The sequence below is a fragment of the Mytilus galloprovincialis genome, chromosome 3 (assembly GCF_965363235.1).
Source record: "Mytilus galloprovincialis chromosome 3, xbMytGall1.hap1.1, whole genome shotgun sequence".
Taxonomy (NCBI): Eukaryota; Metazoa; Mollusca; class Bivalvia; order Mytilida; family Mytilidae; genus Mytilus; species Mytilus galloprovincialis.
Genome location: NC_134840.1, coordinates 59,793,223 through 59,815,983, shown reverse-complemented (window position 1 = coordinate 59,815,983; position 22,761 = coordinate 59,793,223). Strand labels below are relative to the sequence as shown.

The following is a 22,761-nucleotide window of genomic DNA, read 5'->3' as shown; positions in this document are numbered from 1 at the left end:
TCATTTTTTTTTTCAGGAAAAGTAATGCCAATTTGCGGAAACGTAAAGCGCTGATTAGTATATGATAATGTGCTACAGCTCATAATTAGTTCTGTTTGACCGAAGTGTCACAAAATTTTATATTCTACAAATGCAAGCACATTTAACATGTACTTTAATTTCTGTCATAGATAGACATTTTTCACTTAATATGTCAAAATTTTGTTATTCACTAGATTGTGCACATTTCAGTATAAGGAATACTGGGTTACTACTGTACTTTGAATTTTAGTAGTTAATTTAAACTAAATTCTAAAGTACTAATGAGAAAAGTACAAATTCAGTGTGATTAGGACCTTAATTAATACTGTCTGATTTTTATGTGATATCCTTCAATAAGGAAATGTTCTTCCCTTTTTTCAAATTTAAGATGTACATGTAGGTGTGAAAATGTAGCTTTAAAGTACATACTCAATGACTTTTTCCTTCCATGTTTTCTTGTCAAGGTAATTTTTTTTCCTTTTCATGTACATTGTATACACTAGTTTTAATCATCAATGTGTTTTTAAGCATGTACAATTTATTTTTCAGGAGATGAAATGGGGGAAGCCCTCTGTCCCTACAGTGTACTGGATGTGGCACCATTGCTGCAATCAAAATTTGCTTTTGTATCAGGTAAGGACTTCTAAAGTTATAGATATAGAGTTCCTCAAAACTTTCATAGAAAAGATGCTGCAATTAAAATTTGCGTTTGTATCAGGTAATGACCACTAAAGTTATAGATGTAGAGACTAGAGTTCCACAAAACTTTCATAAAAACAATACTGCAATCAAAATTGGCTTTTGTATTTTGTAACGACCACTTATGTTGTAAAGTTCAACAGCACTTTTATAAGAAAGATGTGTTTTTAACAACTATTGATCTTAGCAGATTTAACTAGTTAAAACTACTTGTCAACAACAATCACCGATCTAGCTTAAAACAACTGATATTTTTATTGAGAAAAAAAACATATAACACAATAAAAAATACAGATTGTTGAATAAAAATACTATAATTATTAATCTGATGATCTTCTAGAAAGCTGCTTAAAATTCTTAAAATATATATAAGTTACTAGACATTAACTTTATTTTTCTAAGCTGGAGTGCACTGAAGGGGATATTATAGTTGTTAACATTGCCTATATTTGTCTCACCTGATGAAAGTTGCAATATAGGGAGAAATAAGTATTACCTGTTGGTGACCCTCTGCTGTTGTTTTTTATTTGGTTGGGTTGTTGTCTCTTTGACACATTCCCCATTTCCATTCTCAATTTTATTACTTTACTGAAGGCATTAACCGTTTAAAAATTTGCCAATATTGAAACACATCTGTCTAACTTTAACCCAGATTAACAAACTAACCTAGTAGAAGTATCCTGGTGTATAAGCTAGTTTTTGTCATCTGACCTTGATCTCATTTTCTGGATCAAGGAATAAATACAGAATTAGGTATATTCCTCAGTAACTGTGCATTATAGGTGAATTTTATATTTGGTATATGGATTACTTTTTAGGAGTATGTCTCTCTAGACATTTGCCACAAAACTTGACCTCAATTTCATTCTCCAGTGGTAAGGTCTTTTGCTCAGAACCCAAAATAAACAAAAATCAAACAATTACTTAGTTTTATGCTTAAATTTTCAAGTTAAATTTTTCTATTGAGAATGTTTTACATATAAACTTCTTTGCTCTATTGATTGTTGTTTGCTTACTGTCCAGCGGCAAATATTATACATACAGAGAATGAGAACAAATAATCAAACAAATCAATGCAAAGTTTCTTAATAATAAGACTCCTGGAATAAAGGATGGGAAACTTATACATCCTAGAAATTGAATAAACAAATGTGGTCGGGTACAGACATTTTTAATTTGCCAATCAACAAGCCACTATGCCCCTCAAAAAGTTTTTGCATGAGATGCTTTACATGTAAAGATTAAGGCACATACCTAACACAACCTTCTTTTTAACATCCCCCTTCTAACTTAAAATGTTTGTGTATTTACATATCATGCGATGTTTTTATTATTGCGACAAATGTGACAGGGCTCTAATCGCAATAATTAAAACTCTCATTTTGAAAATGACAAAATTGCAATAATAACTGCAAGCAATAATTTCTGAATTACAGTAGGCCTCTAACAAAGGCGAACAGCAGAAATAACCATATATCCATTCTCAAGATAATAACTTAATATTACAATGATTACCATATATCAAAAAACTTTATTTATTGAAGAAAATTTTATAATATTTTCAGGGGGTAAAGCAATCAATGGAGCACCAGTTTTAACCATTCCAGAAAACCCTGACCAGAAAGAGATATCTGATGAAGATTACAAAAAGATTGTTTGTTATCTTTGTTGTGTACCACCGTAAGTTTGTTTGTTATCTTTGTTATATTCGGTCATAAGTTTGTTGTAATCTTTCTCATGTACTGCCATAAGTTTGCTGTTATCTTTGTTATGCACAACTTTAAGTTGTTTTTTGTTGTTGTTGTGTATGAACTTTAAGTTTGTTTGTTATCTTTGTTGTGTACCACAGTAAATTTGTTTGTTATCTTTGATGTGTGTAAGTTTGTTTGTTATCTTTGTGGTGTACCACTGTAAGTTTGTTTGTTATCTTTGTTGTGTACCCCTTTAAGTTTGTTTGTTATCTTTGATGTGTGTAAGTTTGTTTGTTATCTTTGTGGTGTACCACTGTAAGTTTGTTTGTTATCTTTGTTGTGTACCACTTTAAGTTTGTTTGTTATCTTTGATGTGTGTAAGTTTGTTTGTTATCTTTGTGGTGTACCACTGTAAGTTTGTTTGTTATCTTTGCTGTGTACCACTTTAAGTTTGTTTGTTATCTTTGCTGTGTACCACTTTAAGTTTGTTTGTTATCTTTGCTGTGTACCACTGTAAGTTTGTTTGTTATCTTTGGTGTGTGTAAGTTTTCTTGTTATCTTTGTTGTGTACCACTGTAAGTTTGTTTTATATCTTTGTTGTGTACCACTGAAAGTTAGTTTGTTATCTTTGGTGTGTGTAAGTTTGTTTGTTATCTTTGTTGTGTACCACTTTAAGTTTGTTTGTTATCTTTGGTGTGTGTAAGTTTTCTTGTTATCTTTGTTGTGTACCACTATGTTTTCTTGTTATCTTTGTTGTGTACCACTGTAAGTTTGTTTGTTATCTTTGGTGTGTGTAAGTTTTCTTGTTATCTTTGGTGTGTACCACTGTAAGTTTGTTTGTTATCTTTGGTGTGTGTAAATTTTCTTGTTATCTTTGTTGTGTACCACTGTAAGTTTGTTTGTTATCTTTGTTGTGTACCACTGTTAGTCTGTAAGTTTGTTTGTTATCTTTGGTGTGTGTAAGTTTTCTTGTTATCTTTGTTGTGTACCACTGTGAGTTTGTTTGTTATCTTTGTTGTGTGTAAGTTATCTTTGTTGTGTACCAATGTAAGTTTGTTTTTTATCTTTGTTGTGAACCACTGTAAGTTTGTTTGTTATCTTTGTTGTGTACCACTGTAAGTTTGTTATTTTTGTTGTGTACCACTGTAAGTTTTTTTGTTATCTTTGTTGTGTACCACTGTAAGTTTGTTTGTTATCTGTGGTGTGTGTAAGTTTTCTTGTTATCTTTGGTGTGTACCACTGTAATTTAGCTTGTTATCTTTATTGTGCACCACAGTAAGATTGTTTGTTATTACATTTCAAATATGACGTCACTTGGCGTTGAGGTTTTGGCTTATTCAGATGTTTTTAATTTTTGTGTTGCATTTTGTCGGGTTATGTAATGTATTTCGGTTGTTTCCTGTAATTAGTTAATACTTCAGTTTCATCATGTATATCTTTTGTATAGTCATTTTATAAAATTTACTACTTGCAAAAGTATATATTATTCTAAATAATAGGGATATTCTGGTACCTAACAGAAAACCCTGGCTGTTTTTGGCACAACTTTTTTGAACTTTTGGTCCTCGATGCTGTTCAACTTTGTACTTGTTTCGGCTTTCAAACTTTTGTATCTGGGCATCACTAGTATTTCTTGTGTGGACAAAATGCACTTCTGGCGTATTAAAACTTTAAACTTGTTGCCTTTTGTTAGCTATTATTCGTGTGTTTCTTTGTCAATTGTGTTCTCCTATTTATTTATGTTGTAGTCCTGTAATGTTGTGTTGTCATTTTAATGTTATATTTCACATGGCCATAAAAGAGGGAGGTTTGGCATGCCACAAAACCAGGTTCAACCCACCATTTTTTCCTTTAAAAATGTCCTGTACCATGTCAGGAATATGGCCATTGTTGTATTATAGTTCATTTCTGTGTGTGTTACGTTTTAACGTTGTGTTTTCATTGTGTCATTTGTTTTCTCTTATTTTAGAGTGTAAATTCACATTACTATAAGACGTGCCACGGTACTTATCTATTCCAAATTCATGTATTTGGTTTTGATGTTATATTTGTTATTCTCATAGGATTTTGTCTAATGCTTAGTCCGTTTCTGTGTGTGTTACATTTTAATGTTGTGTCATTGTTCTCCTCTTATATTTAATGCGTTTCCCTCAGTTTTAGTTTGTTACCCTGATTTTGTTATTTGTCCATGGATTTATGAGTTTTGATTAGCGGTATACTACTGTTGCCTTTATTGATATTGTTTATCAATTCTATTATCTAAAAACTGATTGTTTTTCAACAAAAATGTATTTTCAAATGAATGTGATGCCATGAAAGACATAAGACCCGTTAGTCCATGACTTGTAGAATTTCTGATATGTGAAAGGAGGTCTTTATATCCTTGTTTGTTTCCCTTCAGTAATATATATGAAAGACTTAAGACTTAAGGTTAAATGTGATTTTTCTCACAGTTTTGTTATTGGTAATAAGTTTGTGATAAGGTCAGTTTATGGTGGACCAATTGTGATATGTCAATGATATTTGGTATGCATTTGTATTGGCATTGGCACATCTCATTTTCCATGGGGACTATTTAATCATGTCCTCTAAGTCATGGTCTAAAAACTAAAATGGTCTAAAAAGTTGATTAGTTTGCCAGTTAAGCTGTGTGCATAGGTTATTTGTAGGAGCCCCAAATTCCATAGTGATTTTATGGCCCAATGCAATCTCATACATGGAACATTAATTTTGAAAGTTACCAGTATGCATTGTTCAGATGTTAAAATTTTACCAGTTTATTTTCCAACATTTTTATTCTATCAGAATTACAGCTTGATACAGGTGAGGCTTATCTATGTCAACTATTTATTATATAATACTTATGCCTGGTGAGTTAATGTTCATTTGTGATATTTCAGGTTACATGAAACAGAACTGGGATTTGTTATAGTTATAGACAGAAGAAATGAAAGTTGGGGTGATGTGAAAAATTTACTTCTCAAAATAAATGTAAGTTTTATAAGGATTTACCAGTAACTGTTGAAAGGCCTTTTATAGCTGACCATACTGTATGGGCTTTTCTAATTGTTGAAGGCTGTACAGTTGCCTATAAATGTAATCACCACTTACATCCACTTCATTTGATCTTTGAGGGAGAGTTGTCTCATTGGCTACCGTACCACATCTCCTTATTTCAAAATTGAAGATAAAATCAGAATACATATACAAATATAATATTTAGGAATTGTATTTTCATGTAAACAATGCTGTAAAACTTTGCATGTATTTCTATGTCAATGAAAATAGTTCCCGTTAAAAAATATATAAACATATAAGTAGGCTCTAAGGAGGCCTGGAACATAAAAACCAATATAGCTTTTGTAAGTAAACAATAGAAAAGCATTTGGGAATGAGAGAATTATTGCTATTGATGTAAGCCAGTTTGAAAGAATTGAGCAAAGTGTCTCTGGTTCTATTGTTATGTGATGAAGTGTCAGATAATTCTGATGATTAATGACGAAACACATCAATGTATATCTACATTTTGTTCTGTCTGAAATATTTGATGTTTTATAACCATAAAAGGGTATTTACACAAATATTGAGGAATAATATTTCATTGGGAATGAAAAGCTCTGCTGATTGCATGAAACCAAAAACCAAAAGTAATTTGAAAGAATAATTGCATTATACATGAACAAAAAATTGAAATATAGGTTTCCAAAGAACAAAACAGCCAGTATACATTGCACTTTTTATGACATAGCACTTCAGTTTTGCAACAAAGTAAGAGAATTGTGTCTGTGTTTATAAATGAATAACAGTATTTTAAATAAATAGTTACTTTATGCCTGCTCATCTAGATGTTTTTTTATTGTCCTTTCACATTAACCTTTATGAAGATAGCTTACCATCGTGTTGATGCATTATACAAGACATAAGATTTTTGACATTCTCCGCTGAATTATTCTATTCAGTGTATTTTTAGAATAATGTTCTCTTGGATGGACTTTTGGTACAATCATTATTTTGAAATATACTCTCAATAAATGGATATTTATTTTTAAGAATATAAAAATGTTTTAGAATAATAGGTTAGAAATTTTTATTTACATATTTTGTTTTTTCTTATTTACAGCAATATTTTCCCAAGCATGTTCAAGTTGTGTTTCTGCTGCAGCCAAAAGGGTTTTTCCAAAGAGCATTTTCTGATATGAAAACAAAGTTTATCAAAGAAGAACTGGAATATAAGGTGATAATTTGTTATTTCACATACTTAACAAATGGTGCAGATTATGACTAAAGAATTTGCATAAAAAACAATATCTTATTTTTTGTCTCAATCAAGTTTATATTTCATACTTTTCATAGAGAGAGAACAAAATTATCAAACTGTATGTAACTATATTGGTCCCAATATAGAATTTAAAGCTGTGAAACTTCTGCCTCTGGTTGCAGGCTCTAGTATAACTTTATATAATAAAAAAAATAAAAAAAATCATACTATGATGTTTTACTTTTTTTACAAATTGTGAGTTGGATGGAAAGTTGTCTCATTGGCACTCATACCACATCTTTTTATATCTATGTAAAAAAAATGTCATCTCATGTTTAATGCCTAATAGTGAATTGTTACCTCTGAATAAAACTCAATTTGGAAAATAGTGCTTGACTTCCTTAAAATCTACTTTATTTGCAGGTTAAACTGAGCTCTAATTGAGTACATTGTATGTCAAAATGTAATAATTAGCTTCTATGGTGTAAGATATGAATTAAAGGTAAACAAGAATGTGTCCCCAGTACACGGATGCCCCATACGCACTATCATTTTCCTATATTCAGTGGACCGAGAAAATGGGGAAAAATCTCTAATTTGGCATTAAAATTAGAAAGATCATATCATAGGGAACAGGTGAACTAAGTTTCAAGTTGATTTGACTTCAACTTCATCAAAAAACTACCTTGACCAAAAACTTTAACCTGAAGCAGGACGAACGGACAGACCAAAGAACGAACAGATAGACAGATGTACAGACCTAAAAACACAATGCCCATAAATGGGGCATAAAAATCTTTAACCAGAAGAATAGAATAAACCCTCTAACTTATAATTCTAATATATTTTTCTGATTCTTTTTCAGGTTGTTCTTTTACATGAACCAGCTGAGTTATATGAACATATAGACATTCAACAGTTGACAAAAGAAGTGGGTGGAGAATTGGTTTATGATCCTAATGAGTGGACACAGCACAGATCTGTAGGTTTAATCAATATATGGAATGGCAGCCAATCATTTCCCCAATATTAGTTGCTTCCCTATCAAAATGGAAACCACTTTCTGAGACAATCATAAAAACTATACATTTATAATTTCAGAATCACTTATAATTTAAAGTTAATAGTTTAATGATTCCCTTTTGAATATACATGTAGTACAAATTAAAGCATGTGATTCTATTTGCTATGTTACATTTATAGGATCACATACTTTTGAGAAACACTATGTTAAGAGTTCTGTTAGTAACTTTTACCGATTAGCTTACAGGCATTTCCTATGTTACTTCATATTCACCTTGTATATGAAACATGATAGTGACGATACAGTTTCTCAAAATGGATGTCATGAATGACATTTTAATGGAATGATTCTTTAGGCTAATGGGAAGCCCCATTTAAGGAAACAAAAAAGGGGGATAGAGCTATCTGGAAAAAATACCAGATTGCAGTTTAAATGAATTTCATAAGTGATACATGAAAGAGACATACATTTGCTAAAAAAACTTATGATAGTGTTTGGTCTTCTGTCTGACCAAGGTCAGAGATAAGGTACATGATGTAAGTGTTCTTGGATTTTGTTTATGCCATCTAAATGAAAATGATTTAGGGTAATACATGAACATGTCTAATATATATTTAGATATTATACTTTTATCTTGGGACCATTACTTGACATTAAAATTTTCCACAGTGTATGGGAGATAACTCTGGATTTAAAATAAGTATTTTACTGTGTGAAATTTATTACAAAAACAACCATTTCATGTGAAATCCAACACTGGCATTACATAAAAATCAAAACAGATTTTAAGATCTGTGTCCATTAGTTTTGAAAGATATATTCTTTTTTGAATCAATGTTGATGGGCAAAATTGGAAATTAATGTGTTGTTATCTTAGCATGCATAACATACTTAATCTGTTCTATGAATATTGTATTGATTGTAGTTTTAAGGTATGAATAAATAATGAAGTCAACTAAAACATAATGCATATTGATCTTTGTTGACATAAATCTAGATTATATGTAACATTAAAAGCTGTATCAGAAAATGTTAAGCTCTTAAAAGGAAATTGGTTAATGTTTATTTGACATAATTTATTTTTTTCCAAAATAATACATGTACTACAAATTACCTTCACCTTGCAAAATTTTGTTTGGATAAGTGGATATGATAATAAACATAAATGTATACACTTAACTATTTGGAAAATCTACATGCACTTCTCAAAATAATCTGTAGGTTTTTTAAACTGCCCATTATGCGTCGATAGACCATTGCACATCAGCAAGGGACCATCACACTTCAGCTTGACCATTGCACTTCACGGTCCCCATCGCACCCCCTAGTCCTACATATGTAATAAAGAATCAAGTAGATTGGAAAACATTTTATATTAGGAAGAGTTGGAAACAATCAGACCACAAATTGTTTATAAAAATATCTGGATCTTGAAAGAAAAATATTGATGCAGAGTTTAAAAAATTGGAACTCTTTTACCCCGAAGCGTTATGTGTAAAATGAAGAAAGCTAGGTTCTTGGCCTTGACATTTTTGAAAATGGAATGGTTATTTATACATTTATACAATGTACTATAATGATGTACAATATAATTCCTTTTGGAATTTCTATACAAGAAATTACTTTTCTGATATAATGTTGCTGTTGATAATAGATGTCAAATGTATTTTACAAAGCAATAACAAAAGAACTTTTTTAATTCACATTACCTCACATGTTTCATCAATATTATACATTGTCAAATAGGGATTACATTGTCAAATAGGGATATTATTGTTAAATAGGGATAACATTGTCAAAAGAATAACATTGTCAAAAGGATAACATTGTTAAATAGGAATAATATTGTCAAATATGGATAACATTGTCAAATAGGGATAGCATTTTCAAATACGGATACCATTGTCAAATAGGGACAACATTGTTTTAAAAATAGGAATAATATTGTCATATAGGGATAACATTGTCAAATAGAGATAACATTGTCATTAATATAATTATCATCATTACCATTGTCAAATAGGGATAACATTGTCAAATAGAGCTTAAATATTGTCAAATAGGGATAACATTGTCAAATAGGGATAACATTGTCAAATAGGGATAACATTGTCATTAATATAATTATCATCATTACCATTGTCAAATAGGGATAACATTGTCAAATAGAGCTTAAATATTGTCAAATAGGGATAACATTGTCAAATAGGGATAATATTGTTAAAGAGGGATAACATTGTCAAATAGAGCTTAAATATTGTCAAATAGGGAAAACATTGTCAAATAGGGATAACATTGTTAAATAGGGATAACATTGTCAAATAGGAATAACATCTTTAATAGGAATAACATTGTCAAATAGGGATAAAGAAAATACCTAATTACATCTTAAGCATCCAAGTAATTCTTTTTAAGTTTGAAATTTCATGTTTTTCAGGCTGTTGAGAAATTCTGCTCCAATACTGAGAAAATTGCTACAGCTATGACAGTCCTTGTTAAGAAATATGCAGACACAGAAATTCCAAATAATATGGAAGGTGTAGAAAAGCTAATCCATGACCATCAGATGGGTAGGCGAGAAATGTTAGATGACCTTGACTCTTCTGTGACACATGGACAAACTCTACTACAGTGTATCAAGGGCGATAATGAGCATACTCCTCTAATTCATCAAACTCATGTTATCAACCTACAAAGGTTAGTTATTTCCCCTTTATATGCACTCTATTGTTTATAAGATTTTAAAGCATCTTTTAAATAGATATCACTGTAAATGTTAAATGCCAAAAAATCAATGTCACTGCTTATTTTTTGGATTTTTTTTTTATTTCAAATAATGTCATATGACAGTTTTTTTTAAATTATGTTTATTGATATTTTAATTATAATTTGCTGAATTTAAGTTGAAAAAAATAATCATATGTACATCACAATTAGACATTCTCTTAAAAATATAACATTTATCTTCAGACTCTTGGTACAACTAGCAGAGACAAAAACAAATTTTGAGGGATTTTGGGAAAAGCATGAAAGCAGGTTAAAATATTCATTGGAACTGAGGAAATTTGAAGACGAGTTTAAACTGGTTTGTAAATTAAATGCAAATTATAAAAATATGTTTAATTGGCTTTGTTCACAACCATACTTTACATGTAGCTCTCTTAAAAAATATAACTTACACAAGTTTCTAGAAGAAAAAAAACTACTGTTGATAATCTTTTTAGCCGACTATATGGTATTGGCTTTTCTCATTGTTAAAGACCTTATGGTTGCCTATAATTGCTTACATTCACTTCTTTGAACTTTGATGGATAGTTGTCTCATTGGTAATCATACCACATCTCCTTATTTTTATATTTGGTATTTAGCTTGAATTATCTCCCTTATATGCCTGAGATTTATTTTCAGAGCATGTAATTAAATGAGTTTCTTTTAAATGGCTTCTTACCTGTTCTGTGTCTATTTCAACTTCCCCTTTCTTTTTTTGAAACCAGGATGTGATTTTATATGATTAAATTGGGGAAAATAGTTTCACTATCCATAAAATTATATCCTTATATGAAAATAATGAAAATTTATTTGTTGTATATGAATGGGAATATTTTAAAGAATCTAGCCTTTTCTAGCTCTTTAGGTAATAGTTCTAAGTAATTTATAATATGAAATTATTGGCTTTTTAAATCAATTAAGTATAACAAATCTGAAAAGTAATAAGTAATTTGTAAATGTTCTATGATTTTCATGAAACTAAGTACACACATAGCACCATCATAGACAGACAATGATGTTTATAGTCAGTCTCATTGTAGTTCCAGTACACAATAGGAGAAAAATTAAAATGGTTAGAGGAGAAGTTATCTGAAGTTGGAGAATCAGTGGCACAAGTAGAAGCTCTTTTTAAAGAATTTGAAGACTTTGAAACCGACGCTGAGGTAAGTTGTCTAAAATACATGTTTTAGAGTTTTGTATATACTTTTTTGTCAGCTTTGACTTTTATCCTCCCCTTTAACACTTTGTCAGAGTTCTAGTAACAGTACAGGATCAGATTGATCTAACAGATTCTGTTCTTACATTTAAATTTGATTGACAGATTGTTCAGTAACAGATAAAAAATATTTACCCATTTCTTTGGCTGCCAGTAAAAGTTTAGTGAGTTCTGGTAAATTTTCTGATCTTATATGTCTATAATTCTTTTTAAACAACTATCTTAATTTTAGATGTAATTCACATTTTGTTACATATTATAGACATCTATAATGGTATATAATAATAATCTACAAGTTAATATGTATTAATTGTATAACATGGTTCTTGAACGTAATTTGTATACGCCCATCGTAGACGAGACATATTATGGTATACCAATATTGAACAGTTTGTCGGTCTGTCTGCTCACTCTTTGAATGAAAAATCAAAGTTACTTTAGTTCTCATGTAACTTTAAGAAGACATTAGAGTTATCTCCCTTTGTATCTTTTATTGTTTTGAATTTGTCATTCCAGAGGCAATGTTTCATCGTTCATGCACTAGCTGTAGTATTTCTGATTTGATTTCCTTCAAACTTTACAAAATGGTTGGGATAAATGAAAGCATAGATGTACATCTATGATGAAAGGAAGCTTTCCTTTCAATTTTATTAATGTTCCTGTCTATTGCTCTAGAGATATGAAACTCTAATTGCTATATTTTAGTGAATTATTCTTATATTATACCCTAACTTGAGTTTTCTTTGATTGATTCAGTGGAAACATTAGGTAATTGTTGGAATTGGTGAACATATGATTCAATGCCTTTGAAACATTCTATTTTATTCTTGTCACAAATTCAATATGGACAAAAAGGGCTTACCATGTGTTCTTGACCAAGCTGTTTATTAAGAAGATGGAATTGATTTATTTAGAACAATTATAAATTTATAATTGCTATTTTTCTGTATTATAGCAATTTTAAGGTTATATTTTGATTTGAATTTTGAATTTGATTTACAGTGTAGCTCATGTTACCAAACTTCATAGCCTGCAAAATCATACCACTTTAATTTATGACTACCTAATACTAACAGTTTTACTCTGTCTGAATGTAATGGGTATTTCTTCTGATTGAGTTGAGCCTGATTTCAATTGATATTTTACAGTGTGGGTTTCTGAGTTGTGATGTTACATTATTGTTTCAGGTAAGGGTGAAGGTTGGTACCTATTTTAAAACTTTTAAACCCACTGCATTTGTTTGCACCTGCTCTTAGTCAGAAACCTGATGTTCAGTGGTTGTCGTTTGTTGTTTGGGTTTATAAGTGTTTCTTGTTTCTAATATAGATAAGATCGTTGGTTTTTCTCATTTGAATGGTTTTACTCTAGTAGTTTTTGAGGCCCTTTGTAGATTGCTCTTCGTTGTGAGACAAGGCTCCATGATAAACTGTACTTTGACGTATAATGGTTTACTTTTACATATTGTGACTTGGATGGAGAGTTGTCTCATTGGCACTCATACCACACCTTCTTTCTATTTATAATGTGAATCTTTTCAAAGAATCCATAGAATAAATTCAATTAGATTCAAATGTTTAATTAAGTTTTGTTTGATTGGCACTTTAGCTGGACATTACAAAACTGAAATCAATAACCTGTCTGGATACATGTAGTGTTTTATTATAATTTAAATGAATTTTTATTGACGATTACTTGGAAGTTTTTAAAATGAAGTAATATGTCTATTGGAATTACATACAAATACAAGCTGTATATTGAAAATGAAATTTGTAGGTTGGCATTGCATTTGAAATCAAATGTGTGTGATTTGTCATTGCAAAGTTCAATAAATGCAATTCTTGCAGATTTTGTAGAGAGAAGAAAGAATAGAACCTCTGTGTTTTAAATTTTAAAAGAAAAAAATGTATTTTAGTCTTGAAATTGAAACAAAAATGAAATGAAATTAGAACAAAAAATTAAAAAGCTAAAAAAAATGATTTTTTTTCTTTAAAAAGACTTTCTCATTTTCTTAGATCAGCAATAAAACCAATATTTATGGCCATGGTCATATGTCTGAATAGGGTAAATCATAGCAGTCTGCTATAAAGTTAGGCAATGTACTTTTAAATCAAGATAAAAACAGGGATATTTCCATTAAACATTACTTAAAAATATTACACAATTTTGCTGAGGCGTACAAAGGGGATTAGTTTTTAATTATTTTTTTCAAAACAAACAGAATTTCGTTAGTTTATAAATAAAGACAGATCTGAGTAATGTTGTGATATTTTTCACTCTGACCCAAATCTAATCGTTATCATTGATAAGATAATTTATCTGAGGACTTTTTGTTCTAAATTAAATTATCTCAAATGAGGTCAGTGAGTTATCATAAGTTTAATTGGACATAAAACATATTTTATGGTTTCATAATTGGATTTACACCTGAGAATTAAAAATAGGTGGATTTTCATCAAATGGTAGGAAATTAAGTAGATAGAAGAGTACTTATTATGATCTTTTGATCTGTTTCCAAATGATTAAAAGACATCAATGAGATTAGAGGATAAATATTGGCATCTTCTCTTCATAAAATCGTTGAACAATTGTTGAATTTATTTAATCAAGAATATCTGCCGATTAAACCTGAAGAACTAGCTGCTTCAGACTGACATTGAATTTCAATAAGAATATATATCTGTCGATTCAACCTGAAGAACTAGCTGCTTCAGACTGAAATTTAAATAAGAACTCCTGCTTCAGACTTAATTGATTTTTATGGGGATTGATATTGGAGGAAAGAAGATATTGATTGTTTTTGTGTTTTATGACAAAGTTGCTTTTCCCTTTAAAAAGTTTTAGCAGAATCCATTCCATGAAAACAAATATTAGAATATAGGAATAAAATTCTGACACTCTAGTGATTGCTCTATAAGGATAGGATATAAAATCCAGTGTATAGGATATTTGTTTATTTCAGTTCATAAATTCTGATTTTATTCTGTGCTGGATTGTTAAACACCATTATTATGCAACCATTAGGTCAATACCGTTGTTGATAATTGAATAGAAACTGATCAGTAGCAAGCCAGTTATTGAATTTTTATAAACTTGATTATAAAAGTCATAATTGAATTGATCTGGCTCGACAGGATATGATTGTCAGTTGCTTGCTATAGATTGTTAATCAATAGTTTTGTCTATAATTTGCTACAAGTCCTGACAAACACTTGTCTATATAAGTGTCAAACAACATGGATTTGATATGCAGGTATTGAGTGTGATCAAAATAAACCAAACTGTTTGGGAGGTGTTAGAAACAAAACAACATGCAGTTGACCAAATTGATCCGTAGAATTCTTTTGTTGTTCCATTAATTCAGACCTTCAAGAACAAAAGTCAGAAAGTAAAGTGCCATTGGATTAAACTTTTTAAAATAATATCTTAATCTCATTATCTAATTATAAACTAGACCGTATAATTCGTTAGACCTGTGACGAAACTGATTTGACTCATACATCGTGGGAATATATAAGATATGAAAAGAAAATTCAGTATAATGGAAAACTTCAATGAAATATGTACAGGAGACAGGATTTTATTTTATTCCAAGGACAGTGCAAAATTATTTAAAAGTAATGATTATTTGGTGAGTATGAAAAATATGAGTTATCTCCCATTTGTTGAAAAATATAATTGATTAATAGGTTGTGAAATTATTGCTTGTTTTTAAGTCTTTTTAAATTCAAAGTTTTCTAACAGAATCACAAGTTGAAAATGATAATCTAAATCTAATTCTGACTTATCCTTTAAGTTGAAGAGGTTTCAAATGTTGGGTCTCTTATCTTGGTACTTGTTCAAAATTAAAAAAAGTACAAATGGTGCCTCCATATTGCTGTACCATTAATATTTTTGTAATGTTTGAGTTGTAAAGATTGATAAAGTTTTGACTTTTCTTTGATCAAAACACAACTGTTTCTGTAATCTAAAATTCCAGAAATCAATGCTCTTATAAGTGCAATAAGAAAGTATGTTGATTATGTAATCAAAAGGAAAGATAAGGTATTGTTATGACATGAAATGACTGTAGCTTTATTTCAACTTCAGACATACATGCTTGGATTTGAAGAATTTACATAGACATCAAAAGGCAAGGAATTTGTGAGTTTCCTCCCAATGATAACGGTTCCAATGAAACATAAGGAATTATTTCAATGACTAAAAAAAAAATCCTAATTATCCGTACAATTAAGTTTATGTTAAGTTTACTTTAATTATGTGAGAATCTTGAAGTGGTTGTCAAAACATGTCATCCATTCCATTGTATGTCACTTCATTTCTATTTTGACAGTTTAGAATTTTTAATTGTGATAAATTATAACTTAATTACTGTTCATCAAACAAAATCTAAAATAGATTTGAAAAAAGTTTGAAGTTAGTAGGTGTGATCAGAGGATATCCTGTTTTTCTTTGGTTAAGGTTTTATAAATGGAGATTCTTCATGGAAACACACGGTATGTTTTATGTTTTAATTATGAATGTCTAAACAATCTTAACATCTCTAATATAGATATATACCTGTGACAACAATACTGTTCCAAAGTATTTTTTATTGCATATTTTCGTCTAAAATTTGGAATAATTTTGAAGAGAAAAAATGTGTGAATTGTATATGTTGCATTTCTTTTCATGTATTTATTATTTGAACAAGGGTTGACATTTTTGTCTTCATATGCTTTAGGATCTCTTTCAGATTCTTTCAATTATCTGTGATGATACTTTATTCCTTAGAAGAAACAAGATAATCAAATATTAAGAGAAAATTGTGTCAGGTTTAAATGACAAATTAAAGTCAGATAGAAAGGTTCTTTTTAAACAGATTTTTTTATTTGGTCATAAATAAAAAAAGGAACATCTGAATAGAAATTTGAGACATCATTTTCAATTACATGTATCAGCAAAAAGATCAGTGTTATTAAAAAAATAATGACTTCTTCAAGTAAAACTGTTGCAATTGATCGCGATTAAAGTATTTAATTTTATTTAGAACTTCTTGTTTTGGGAGGTAAGAAAAACATAAAGGTTTATTCGAGTAAATCCTATACATCGTCATACATAGAGCCATAAAGTTAACAATGTAATTCTAGAAATCCTATTATAGTTTTAATGTTTTGTCACCTGTCTTTATTGCGCATGTAATAAGCTTTACTGTTTGTTTGGTATAATGTTGTCATAAAACAAAAAATGTAGGCAAATGATTGTGGTGTCCCAGTAGTAGGATTACAGATTCCTGATATGTCTAGAATGTTTATTTCATGCTGCTGTACATTTCTATTTTCTTAAACGTAAATGACAAGTGCTAATTTCAGGTATTTGGGCATGTCTGTTGAATTTTTGCAGAACATATCAAGACTCAGGGCTATTTTTATTTTTCTGTGATATTAGTGGAGCAAACTATAATGTCACTAAACAAGTTGGGGTGGGGGGGGGGGATTCCAGGGGTTGGACCGTTGGAACCCCCCTATTTTTTATGATCAATACATTTGAATGGGGACATATATTTTGAACTCTCCCTTTCTCCTGGGTTGGAACCCACTTTTAAATATGTCTGGATCTGCCCCTTCTTATTAATGTTTTTATTTAAAATTGCTGTCTCATTCTCATTGTTGCTCACTTTTCATCTCCTTTTCTTCAGATATAAAGTATTGAATTGAATATAATATTGAATTTAACCCCTCACCAAGGACAACTATTATGAAGCTACATTTCCTTTCACTAGTAGTTAACAAAACGGAAATTATTATTTTTGTCTTTCAAGTGGTATTATCACTGTACATTCTGTAGTACCTATACCTGAAATTAAAATAAAATTATTTTCCCCCATTATGATGATTTTTTAAGATTTTAGATTGTTTTGTTTGATAGAGCTTTTTAAGGATATAACAAAATACAATATTAAAAGGCAAGATAATTGCACATTACGTGTTATGTTAAAGAATCTAGTTTTAAGTGCATTGCCTTCCAGATATAGTTTTATTAGTTTTCATTTTGTAAGCTTATGTAAACTAAAAAAAAGAACATATATAGATCATTGAGCAATATATATAGAGTGTTTTTAAATTTTAATGGTTTCTGCAGCCATTGTAAGGAAAAACAACTCATTGAAGCACGTCCTAACTTGATGGAACGGATATTCAACGATACATTATATTTTGTACAAACAATACCAGATACTAGTAGAATTTTAATTACACAATTGAAGAATACTGATTTTAAAGATTTAATTTTTAAACTGCGTCAGTTTTTAACAAAGTTAAAGATATATTATCTTTTGTGTTCGAGTATGCAGTTTGTTATGGATAGATACGGACATTGTGCTTAACTATCATCATATTTTTAGTAGTGATATTGTTAGACTTTTATAGTGGACATAATTTTGAACAAAAGTAGACTTGTAAAGATTGCAGATAGTGTTAAGATAGTTTTGCTGATAATAGTGATTTTTCCATTTAAGTTTCTTACATTTGACAGGGATTTTCAGAAGTTTTAGATGGAATTTGGTCATTGGAAAAACATATTTACAGAAAACTAAAAACATTTTCTTTTTGCATATGTTTGCATGTGTGTAACTAATAGTGGTTTATTTTGAATAGAGTTTTGTTTTGGGATATGAAAGCTATATTTTGTGATTTATATCATGCTCTGAATAAACTTTCTTAAGGAAACTTACTGACAAAATTAGATATATCTTACAAGCAAAACAGTGTGGCCTTGTTCTGACTTTTGGAAGAATGACAGAAAATGGTATATAATTTGTGTAACCTTTCTTAACAAAATATTTGACATGAAATTTGAAAATTAATACCTGATATATCAGTATTTAACATTGTAACGGTTGTATGATTAGCCTAATAGGATTTCCATGTGACTTTCAATAATTACATGTATTTACCATATAATAGCCCCTAAGCAAAGAAGATCAGTAAGAATCGGTTAAAAACTTTCTCCTCCAATCGGTGAAAGGGGATGTAAGATGTTCGGATAAACTTGTGAATTACAACATTAACAAGATGAAATGGACAAGCTTAAGTTTTTATCTAAGATTGATCTACGATATTGATGACAGCTTTGTGACATTTCGGTGTTTATGGATTAACGAGTTAATGGACACAGCTACCTAACATTACTTTTGTTGAATAATAATTAAACAGTGACCTTAGATTTATAGTGGAGTTAGAGGTTACTAGTCTTGTCTCATCTTGTCCTGTATTTGGATAGTTAAATCAATTGGATTTATTCTTTTCTTGAATATACATTTGGGTAAATGAGTAAGGTATAGAAAACCTGAAAGTTTTATGTTTTAAATTTAAGTAAAATTTTGAAATAGAAGGTTGTTTATGGATGTGTCTGCATTGTGAACTTCTTTTGTAAAGTACATTTAGACAAGAATAGTTACTGATTAGCAGAATTCTTTTGTCTAATTTTGCATTTAAAAAGAAAAAAGAACTTGAAAGGGATTTAGCCATATAATTGACTAGAAAATTAGCGTATTATTTACAGCTTAGTGATGTCTGATTTTGATAATTGAGTTCTATTGAATTTTTTAAATGGAAATACGAACAATTAGTAAGTGACATAAACAAATAAAGGAGCTACTGAGATTTAATTTTACCGATTGTTGAAAGTGATTATTTATATTGAAGACATGAACGACAAAGTTGTTTGGGTATAACCTAGTGAAATACTAAGGATTAAAGCATTACTGATTATTTTATATGAAGAAAGACCTACTTTGTGAATTTCTATATTTGCCAAGAGGCTTACATAGGTAAATAATTGTTAGATTTGTTACATTTACAAATTTGACAAGTTTACACCTTTGCTGGCAGGGATAGACTGAAGAAAAATGATAAATTTTCAAGATCATTTGAAAAACATAGGGAGTATAGTTTACATAAGCTGCAGGTGAATTGTGATATACATTATCAATGAGTTGGAAAAAAGTTCATTTGCATATGAGTTTGGATATCTAATATTTGATAAAAATCAACATTGTCACGATATTTGTGATCACTGTCGTCACCACAGCTGTTCAGGTGGAAAGACTATTACTTTTGATAAAACAAGGAAATTTTTATGACACTGCAGAATATCTTGACTTAGTTTCACATTTGCTTCAGCTACATGATATTTGTTGGATATAGTTTAAAAGAGAACAAGTCAGGAACATGGGATGAATTCAGTGCTTGAATATTAAAATCATTCTTAGGAAGTCTCTATTGAATAGTGATAATTATAACCAATTTATTGCGTTCAAAATCTGCTATAGAAAATAACAAAGAGACAGAGGAAGTTGTGGTTTAATAATTCAATGATTCATATACCCCGTTTAATTCTGAAGATTAAAGAAAGAAGTGGTGTCTTCGAGTAAACTTGTGTTGGAGAAGGCGAAAACACACCTGTATTTATTTGAATGAACGACTTTAATGCAGTTTTGTTTATCAAGTGTTTTAACCTCTTTCCAGAATAGTAGAGTTGTCTAGTCTACCTTTTAATTTTAATTCATCAAGATGCCGTTATATCGTAGATGGCGTTGGTCGACTTCCTGTATGCCCAACTTGTACCCTTCTCAGGTAAGAACAGATTTGTCAACAAAGAAACCTCATTGATGTGAATTATGACAAATCAATTGAGGTACAAATAAGGTTACAAAAATGTTTAAATTCCCAATCCATTGTCTTTCTTATAGTCTTTTCTGTATATTTTTGTGGTTTCTAATGCACATTGGATATATAGATTTTAAAGTTTTGTTCTCTTTGAAAATTTGATTTTCTAAGGTAGCTGCTCCTTTTCTGGCCTCCGACAGGAAATACAATCTCCAAGCTTAGATTGTTGGATGTATTGGCATTTTACAAATGATACTTAGGATGATAGTATTTTTATAGTCTACCTGGATTTTAACGCTTCTATAGTAACATGCTTTGTGGCAGGTAGGACTCTTTTGTTTTGTTGCACAAGGTTAAACATTTATTGATGCATTTGCAAATATGCCATCTTTCTAAAACTTATTAAATCTATTGATCATGAAAAACAGTATGAAACAAAAGTTAAGTTGAAGCTTTTATCTAATTTCTGAATTTTTAATGTGAAAATCAATTACTGTGAACTAATTTTTGAATTATTTATGATTTCTGTTGCATTCAGAATAAAGTTTATGTACTGAAAAAAACAAAAAACAAATGGTCCATAGCTCATATACAAGTATATACATATGGTGTTGTACACTTTGATTTAGGCCAATGGTCTGCATATAAAAAAACATGCACTGTCTTTTGAAAATGAAAAACAAATTAGGACAGGAATGTAAAGATAAGAAGTAATATATTTTTTTACAGTTGTCAAACTTGATATATCTACATAGATTTATTATTTCTTTAATATATGTGCATAAAAATGTTTTGGTTTTGATGTCTTCTCATTACTAAATATTTTATGAATTTGATGCTTCTAGAATACATAATTGAAGACACTTGTTCTGTTTAAAACTGTAGATATCTTTCCATTTTACTTGTCTCCTCATTGGGTTGCTATATTATTAGCATAAACCAACCGCATCCTTTTACTTATACAAAAAAATAAAAATATGAAGGCCTAAAATCCTTTAAAATTTATTTATTTTCATTGACTGTAGGGACATACTGGTACCCCTCCAATCACATTTCTTTTTCTTAAAACTTGGTAACAATCAATGATATTAAGAGACAAACTTACATAATCATTAAACTGTTATTATTTGACTATAAACTATTATACAATAAAATTCAATTACTTTTCAGTTATGTAACAGGATTTTGTGTTTATCCCAATTTAAAATATTTTCTTTTTGGAACTTCGAATGATCATAATAACATTTAATCTTTTGGCTTATTGGTCAATTCCCAATTAAAATATTGTTCATTGTACCTTTTTCAGTTCAGTAGATCATAATTGAGTCAGTGAGATATGAATTTAATCTAAACTTTTGTAGGTGTCAAAGAGAAAATTGGCAAGGCTAAAATTTTTGTCAAGGTGTTAGACCAGCCATTCATAAATTGATATTTACTTATTAAAATTAAGCAGAAAACAGAAAATCAAAAAGTTTAAAACAAGCTGCATGACACAAGCTGCACACAGAAAAGTAAAATCCACTAATGAGAAATGACAAAAAGTTGTAACGTTGAAAGAAAAATGATTCAGGTGTCTTTCTGGTACATAAATAAATGTTTAACTATGCATATGACCCATTAAATTTGTTACATTGATAATTCTTTCAATACCTTATCTCAACCTGCTTTTGAACTAATTTTTACATGTATGTAATCGGTTTCAGATTGGTGCTACTATGTATACTATGTATAGTAGTCCAACAGTGTTACGTATTTGTTGATTACGGGATTATAGTATATATTGTTGTTATAAGCATGAACAAACATGAATAGGTACCCACAGATAAGTATACAAAACACTTTACTGTTAAAAGTTAATAGGAAAATGGTGTTCCATCCTATGTGATCAATTTCAAATGAAATTTATTTAATACCTATTCACCTGTACTTAAAAGGTAAATATTAAAATTTCAGGCCATGTCGACAAGATAAATTTATAGGTATACCGTTTTGTCATTTATTTGAATAAAAAAGACGATATTCTTGTGTGAAATTTTACGTAAGTAAGTTTGTAGTTCAACGATTTGTAAAGCGTTGATTAGTTGACTCGGATAAAGGAGTGAAGTTGTGGTTTGTCTTCTGTCTTTTTACAAATATAAAAAATCAAATAGTGAATGATCATGTTTTAGTAGGTAGGTAAAGTTTTTACTCTTTCGTTTGTTTTAAATAGTAATTTTACAGTTCCTTGTTTTAGTTCTTTGCTTTTTGTGTTTCTTTTGACTGAATTTGGTCGATCAAGACTATACTGCTAAATAATATTGCTTTGGATGGTCTTTTATTTATAAGAACATGTTTAGAGAGGATTATTAACTTGATTTGTAAAATAATTGTTTTCAACATTAGTGAAATAGATATTATTTTTTTTCAAGAATCAACTAAAGTGTAGTGATTTATTGATT

At 29.7% G+C, this 22,761-nt stretch overlaps 1 protein-coding gene across 7 annotated transcripts in view; it reads left to right on the top strand.

Moving 5' to 3' along the window:
* LOC143068492 (guanine nucleotide exchange factor DBS-like) overlaps nt 1-22,761 on the top strand; it is a 60,096-nt gene that overhangs the window by 14,249 nt on the left and 23,086 nt on the right. For all 7 annotated transcript variants that reach the window (XM_076242593.1, XM_076242594.1, XM_076242590.1 and 4 more), the window contains exons 2-9: nt 571-654; nt 2,286-2,400; nt 5,312-5,402; nt 6,532-6,645; nt 7,535-7,651; nt 10,131-10,390; nt 10,664-10,778; nt 11,503-11,625. In XM_076242593.1, the coding sequence (XP_076098708.1) occupies nt 571-654; nt 2,286-2,400; nt 5,312-5,402; nt 6,532-6,645; nt 7,535-7,651; nt 10,131-10,390; nt 10,664-10,778; nt 11,503-11,625 (1,019 nt within the window). The remainder of the gene's footprint in view (nt 1-570; nt 655-2,285; nt 2,401-5,311; nt 5,403-6,531; nt 6,646-7,534; nt 7,652-10,130; nt 10,391-10,663; nt 10,779-11,502; nt 11,626-22,761) is intronic.